The sequence below is a fragment of the Haliotis rubra genome, unplaced genomic scaffold, assembly GCF_003918875.1.
Source record: "Haliotis rubra isolate DU_JTF1 unplaced genomic scaffold, ASM391887v1 Scf79, whole genome shotgun sequence".
In the NCBI taxonomy this organism is placed as follows: domain Eukaryota; kingdom Metazoa; phylum Mollusca; class Gastropoda; order Lepetellida; family Haliotidae; genus Haliotis; species Haliotis rubra.
Window position 1 is genome coordinate 607,084 of NW_025767512.1, and position 7,917 is coordinate 615,000.

Consider the following 7,917-nt stretch of genomic DNA (forward strand, 5'->3'; position numbering starts at 1 on the left):
GTTCGCCCGTCACGCGGAAGACCCGGGTTCTTTTCCAACATGGGTACAATGTGTGAAGCCCATTTCTGGTGTCTCCTGCCGAGATGTTGCTGGAATATTGCTGGAATATTGCTAAAAGCGACGTAAAACTAAACATTCACTCCTGGAACCACGAGTTATTAAAGACATGTATGATTTATTTTTTTCTATTTTGTGCATATCTTGCTTTTACTGTTTCTAACTAATTTCATTACACGTCTTAAATCAAAGTAAAAAAACCCGACAACTGTTATAAATGTTAAGATTGATGTTATATGTTTAAGGTTTTTTTAAAAAAATGAATTGGCTTCATCCATTTTTGTTTAATTTCACATTTGACTTGTCAGTGACTTGAGCGTAAGATGTAGTTTTGTCACGCAGTGCAAAAGTTAATCTTATAACTTAGTTTATGTAACATCACATTCCTCATGCCTCATTTTAGAAAGATTTCATTTTTTCAGCTAACCAAATCTAGTTATATAATCTTAACTGCTTTATTTTTTATGCAGTCGTGATTGATGAATTGTCAATGTGTTATTTTTAATGGATCAATTCAACATTAATACATCTTCGACCAGTAAAAAAGTCGCAGACTGTCAGAGAGACGTAGCTCACCTTCGTTTTTTATACGACAAGTGGCAAATTGATAAACCAATGCGATGTAAGCATCCTTCAAATTACCGCACGAGACGTCATAAAGTGCATCGATCTATAGAGCTTCCTCGTCCGTCATGACGTATATTGGTTGTTGCGCATTTAGCAGTAATTGTGATAAACGTATATGTCAAAATTAACATGTCAAATTGTCAGCCGAGACCTGGCTTGTTCGTTAGCACTGATATACTGCTTTTGTTGCGGGAAGAGATTTTATGCAATTAGCTGGTAATTTTACATCATTACACGGGAGCTGCTGAACTTGTGCGCCATGTGTGACTGGGCATGGGCTGTAGTAGTGGTAGGCGTTGTAGTGGAGATGACTGTTGTAGCTTGAGATGTTGAAGATACTGTAGCTGCAGTTGTGGGCGTGGTTCTTGTCGTAGTAGGCGTTTGAGGTATAGTGGCAGTAGACGTGGTAGTAGTTGTGGCAGTAGACGTGGTGAATGTAGTAATGGACGTAGATGTAGTTCCAGAAGAGGCTGTAGATGTAGTGGCAGTAGACGATGTAGTTGTTGTGGCAAGAGACTTGATAGTAGTTGTGGCAGTAGACGTGGCGAATGTAGTAATGGACGTAGATGTAGTTCCAGAAGTGGCTGTAGATGTAGTGGCAGTAGACGTGGTAGTTGTAGTGGCAGTAGACGTGGTAGTAGTTGTAGCAGTAGACGTGGTGAGTGTAGTAGTAGACGTAGATGTAGTTCCAGAAGAGGCTGTAGATGTAGTGCCAATAAACGCTGTAGATGTAGTGTCAATAGACGATGTAGCTGTAGTGGCAAGAGACGTGGTAGTTGTTGTAGCAGTAGACAGGGTGAGTGTAGTAGTAGACGTAGATGTAGTGTCAATAGACGATGTAGCTGTAGTGGCAAGAGACGTGGTAGTTGTTGTAGCAGTAGACGTGGTGAGTGTAGTGTCAATAGACGATGTAGCAATAGTAGTGGCAAGAGACGTGGTAGTTGTTGTAGCAGTAGACGTGGTGAGTGCAGTAGTAGACGTAGATGTAGTGCCAATAGACGCTGTAGATGTTGTGGCAGTAGACGTAGTAGATGTTGTGGCAGTAGGCGTGGTGAGTGCAGTAGTAGACGTAGATGTAGTGCCAATAGACGCTGTAGATGTTGTTGCAGTAGACGTAGTAGTTGTTGTGGCAGTAGGCGTGGGGAGTGTAGTAGTAGACGTAGATGTAGTGCCAATAGACGCTGTAGATGTAGTGTCAATAGACGATGTAGATGTAGTGGCAAGAGACGTGGTAGTTGTTGTGACAGTAGACGTAGTAGATGTTGTGGCAGTAGACGATGTAGATGTAGTGTCAATAGACGCTGTAGATGTTGTGGCAGTAGACGTAGTAGATGTTGTGGCAGTAGGCGTGGGGAGTGCAGTAGTAGACGTAGATGTAGTGCCAATAGACGCTGTAGATGTTGTGACAGTAGACGTAGTAGTTGTTGTAGCAGTAGACGTGGTTAGTGTAGTAGTAGACGTAGATGTAGTGCCAAATGACGCTGTAGATGTAGTGTCAATAGACGATGTAGATGTAGTGGCAAGAGACGTGGTAGTTGTTGTGACAGTAGACGTGGTGAGTGCAGTAGTAGACGTAGATGTAGTGTCAATAGACGATGTAGATGTAGTGGCAAGATACGTGGTAGTTGTTGTAGCAGTAGACGTGGTGAGTGTAGTAGTAGACGTAGATATAGTGCCAAATGACGCTGTAGATGTTGTGTCAATAGACGATGTAGATGTAGTGGCAAGAGGCGTGGTAGTTGTTGTGTGACAGTGACGTGAGTTAGTTGTAGCCAATAGACGCTGTAGATGTTGTGGCAGTAGACGTAGATGTTGTGGCAGTAGGCGTGGTGAGTGCAGTAGTAGACGTAGATGTAGTGCCAATAGACGCTGTAGATGTTGTTGCAGTCGACGTAGTAGTTGTTGTAGCAGTAGACGTGGTGAGTGTAGTAGTAGACGTAGATGTAGTGCCAATAGACGCTGTAGATGTTGTTGCAGTAGACGTAGTAGTTGTTGTAGCAGTAGACGTGGTGAGAGTAGTAGTAGACGTAGATGTAGAGCCATTAGACGCTGTAGATGTAGTGTCAATAGACGATGTAGGTGTAGTAGTAGTAGTAGACGTGGTAGTTGTTGTGACAGTAGACGTGGGGAGTGTAGTAGTGAGTGAGTGGGTTTAGTTTTACGCCGCACTCAGTAATATTCCAGCTATATGGCGGCGGTCTGTAAATAATCGAGTCTGGACCAGACAATCCAGTGATCAACAGCATGAGCATCGATCTGCGCATTTGGGAACCGATGACAAGTGTCAACATGTCAGCGAGCCCGACCACCCTGACCACCCGATCCCAATAGTCGCCTCTTACGACAAGCATGGGTTACTGAAGATCAATATTCTAACCCGGACCTTCAGGGTAGAGCGCTGTAGTAGACGTAGATGTAGTGTCAATAAACGCTGTAGGTGTTGTGGCAGCAGACGTGGTAAATGTAACAGGCAGGCAAGGTGGTTGTAGAAGTTGACGCAGATGACGTGTAAGTAGACAGGGTAGAAGTAGTCGCCGTTGACGTTGTAGCTGTCTTAGAAAGCAGTGTTTGTGGAAGGGTAGTGGTTGGGGATGGCCGTGGCGGTGTGGTGTGGGGTGTCGTGCTTGAGAATATTTCGCTGTGTGTGTGTGCATGTGTGTGTGTGTGTATGTGTGTGTGTGGTTGTTGTACTAGTGTGTTTTATAGTGCTAGTGAAATACCATGCCGCAGTGAAGCATGGATACCCCACTCAGACTCATTATACTGACTCCGAGCCGACCAGTCCTTGATGTACCCGGTAATGCCGAGCGGCCAACAAGTACCATGGTTCGAACCCGCGACCTTCCGCTCTCGGGCGGACGCTCTATGGAGGAACTGTTTTGTTTGCTGACGATACCCATTGGCAAAACTCACGAACATATATCACCATATTGACATTCCATTGATAATATATCGGAGGAATCTGGTACCCGTTAAGAACGATGTTATTTAAACATTCATCAACAACAGTGGTTTAATGAAATTGACTATACTACTCAAACCGTGCCAATATGACTTACATGTTTTTTTAAAAAACAAAACAACACAGATCCTCAGCGGAAATCGATTGGACCGTTTGTTACCGAGATCCAGGCACCACGTGGGTCTTTCGTGCGGAGATAAGAATAATCTCCACTTTCTTACCTCACCTTCTTCCCATGATCCTCTTCGGTCTTCCCGACTATTATTGGTGCACGCGTCCCCTTTGGAAGCAGGCAGGGTCTGAGAAAGCACGCAGATAGCAGTAATGATTGTCGTTAGCTGTCAGTCAACTCGCTTGATGGTGATACATGAGCGTCTTTTGTGTTTTCCGCTATTAACTGTGGTAATGACGACATAATCTGTTGCAGTACATGTGTCACCATCAAGGACACATCCTGGTATAACAGAACTGGTCTAGATCGCTAGATTGCTGGGTCCCTTGTAGGACTATATTCCCGTGGTCGGCTGTGTAGTCACAGACAAATCTATGCTCTTGGGTTTGTTGGTTGTGGGCGTGGCGTGGCGGTGCGATGCGTTGCGTTGCGTTGCGTTGCGTTGCGTTGCGTTTCGGTGCGTTGCGGTGCGTTGCGGTGCGATGCGGTGCGGTGCGTAGCGGTGAGGTGCGGTGCGGTGCGGTGGGGTGGGGTTCGGTTCGGTTCGTTGCGTTGCGTTGCGGTTCGGTTCGGTTCGGTTCGGTTCGGTTCGTTGCGGTGTGGTTCGGTTCGGTTCGGTTAGGTGCGGCACGGTGTGGTGCGTAGCGTTGCGTTGCGGTGCGGTGCGGTGCGGTGCGGTTCGGTTCGGTTCATTGCGGTGCGGTGCGGTGCGGTGCGGTGCGGTCAGTGTACGTGTTTGGGTTTAGACGGTGTGGTGAGAGATTGGCACTGGCGCATCACCACGTTTTGTTAGAGGCAGGATATTATGGTCTGTTTCACAGTCCCTGAACAACATTATTTCCCCTTCATCCAAGCCCTTTCTGCAATGCGAAAGTCCTAAATGAAGCAAGTCTTCATTTCCTCAGGTTCAGGTTCTGAATCTCCCGACGCTCTGGGGTTCCTTTTTAATTTAAAATTATTTGTTTCTGTCATAATTATGACTATATTCAGATATTAAACATTAATCTACAACACACTGTGTGTATTTTCTATGTGGAGGGTGCCGAACGCTTATGTCCACTCGAGTTCATACCTCTTCTTATTCACGGAGGGGTGGTGGCACTCTCTGATTGTGGTACGAATTCTGATTCGCCTTTATTTAGCCTTGGTTTGTCTTCCCTTTTATGGTGGTCGATCTTAAAAGTATTAACCGTCAACCGGAAAGTGTCAGTTCAAGCTTTCCTTCCGCGCTTGGCTGACATTATTACACTGAGATGGTATTCAATTTTTTTTTTAACCAAACCTTACACCAACGCGTCCAGTACAGTATGGTGTTCATTTCTTACACTCTCTTTCCTATCATTCACTAAGATGCATACACGAAGGTGTCCATATAGTATGTTTAGGTGCCAATATAATGCCTCACACTTTCTACCTAACACTTGGTTACATATGTTATATTTGGAATTACACTTTCTTAGTGAGGTACAGATTCTAGTACTTTTTGGGGTGAGTCCCATCCGGGATTCGAACCCACACCCTCAGAGATGGGACTCACCCAAAAATGTACTAGAATCTGTACTTTACTAAGAAAGTGTAATCCCAAAATATAACATGTTACATTTGACCACTTTCTAAAATGACATTGTGTATTTCATAACACTTGGTTGTTCAAAAATAATACTTCGACATTTAGATATGTACACTTCAGCATGTATGTTTAAATGCGGAGTCCATTTTTACATTGTGTTTCAACGTCTGTACAATGTAATAATGCCATGAGACATACCCCTCAAACGTCCTTACTCTGCACCGAGGCATTCAGATATAACGCTAAAACTTCTATTTTTGCACTAAGGCTTTTAAATGTTCCACTTAGACGTATGTATATTAGATCTAACATATATTATATTTGGGATTATACTTCCTTTGTAAAGTACAGATTCTAGTACTTTTGTTGGGCTGAGTCCCATCCGGGATTCGAACCCACAGGCACCTAATCGCCAGCACACAAAGTCAGACGCCTAGACCGCTCAGCCACCGCGGCTTCCACGGTATATTAGATCGTTAGATATTACACCGTCTGCGCTTTAATATTACACTTAGATCACAATACACTTTTCTCAACACTAAGGATCACTGTGTTAGGTTCTGGCGTGTAACTGAACAGAACAGAACCGAAATTTTATTCTCAAAAAGCACATATAGTGACACAGAGAACCTGTAGCACATGACTCTGTGTCATATATCGCATGATAGAACATTTACAAGCTCGGTTTAGAAATAAAAAACGCCGATGTGTCCTATTTTAATTCAAGCTGCAAAAACATTTTTACAGTTTAAATGACAAACAGAATTAAAACAACTGTTTTGCAATGTGTGTCCGTGTATAGCGAACCAATGTAAAGCCATGACTCACAGCCAGCCTGCTGGATCGACAGTGACGCATTTCGTTCGTTTACGATCGTCTCGAATAACTTCGCTCATCGTGTAAAGGTCATCTTGACCCATAGGTCACGCTCTGCCCTTTGTGTGATTATCTGACAGGTCAAGTGCTCGTTGACATCAATTGTTTGCATGTGTGAACTACTCGTGAATATTTACATCTCCGTACAGGGTTTCACATGCTCGGTGATGTTCAGAGTTCCCACGACAGCATTTTATATCCCTCGACTGGGAAGAGACCACCCGTTTTATAACAATACACCTTTATTAAACAGAGTGTAATGACATCACGTGTGGACGGGACTGTTTGTTTCATCAGGTGATCAGAGGAATGGGCAAATATAGGCTGCAATAAACAATTAACGTGTAATTTACTCCCAGATGGATTATCAACTCCTGGTAGACGCCATACTAAGCTTCACAAAACGCCGGAGATGCATTCATGCACAGACACATTATGCAAACATCTCGCTGTAGTAAAGCCTGTTGACATATTTCCCTTCACCATCATCAATTTTAAATGTTGCCTATGATCATATACGATCACAGCGAACATATACGTATAAACTAAACAGTGTTCCCGGAGTCTCACTGTTGAATTGATTTCGTGCAAGCATTAGCATTGATTATAAAACTCCATAGCATCACTAATAAACTCAACATTTTCATCACCCATCTACAAATGACCTTGAACTTTGTGTTTGCAAATGAGAGTAGTCTCCCTTTGACGTAGTGGAAAGAAGTTAGAAATGTCTTCGTGCAAACCTATTCAATCTTGTGTCGTGAATCTTTCGTGATTCGAGGTTGCCCAAATGGTTAGCTTAAATAACGGTACTTTATCACTTCTAGTCAACCTCATTACCGATAAACCATCTGCTGGTTCAATGACGTCATATGGCCAACATGGCATGACGGTTTGAGTCTCACGGCTACCCTCGCCTACACTGAACCTACACTGAAGCAAGAGTTTGAAGCTGAATGCAGATGCCTTTTCTGAATATACATATAATATATATGCTTTTATTCAGAACTGGCATCTAATCTTCGATATAATCCTGCTGCGCACCGCACTGCAAGACCTTCACCTTCAGAGTACAATCTATGGTCGCATCATCAGCTACAGGTATCAGTTCTTGTCTGTCATACAGACGTTAGTGAACGTTTAATCGTTTTTTCCTACAGCGAGTTATATCACGGCGCATTGGCTTGATACGTATAGTGAGTGAGTGAGTTGGGTTCTACGCCACTTTTAGCAATATTCCAGCGATATCACGGCGGGGAACACCAGAAATGGGCTTCACACATTGTACGCATGTGGGGAATCGAACCCGGGTCTTCGGCGTGACGAGCGAACGCTTTAACCACTAGGCTACCCCACCGCCCCTGATACGTGGAAGGAAACCATGGAATGATGTTGATGCCGGACGCTTACCACTTTGCATTGTACTGACAAACCTGTAGAAACATTGTCAGGATGAGAACTGGCACGTCTAAGTAACGCAACAGTGAAGATCCGGGTTAAAATTGGTCTTCAGTAACCCATGCTTGTCGTAAGAGGCGTCTTACGGGATCGGGTGGTCAGGCTCGCTGACTTGGTTGACACATGTCATCGGTTCCCAAATGCGCAGATCGATGCTCATGCTGTTGATCACTGGATTGTGTGGTCCAGACACGA

At 44.0% G+C, this 7,917-nt stretch overlaps 1 protein-coding gene across 1 annotated transcript; it reads right to left on the reverse strand.

Moving 5' to 3' along the window:
* Positions 1-906: 906 nt before the first annotated feature.
* LOC124261132 (mucin-5AC-like) lies at positions 907-3,613 on the reverse strand. Its single transcript, XM_046695459.1, has 2 exons — positions 3,598-3,613; positions 907-2,165 (listed from the first exon to the last, which is right to left on the reverse strand). Exons 1-2 carry the CDS (start codon positions 3,611-3,613, stop codon positions 907-909), a joined length of 1,275 nt encoding a protein of 424 aa, XP_046551415.1.
* Positions 3,614-7,917: the final 4,304 nt, after the last annotated feature.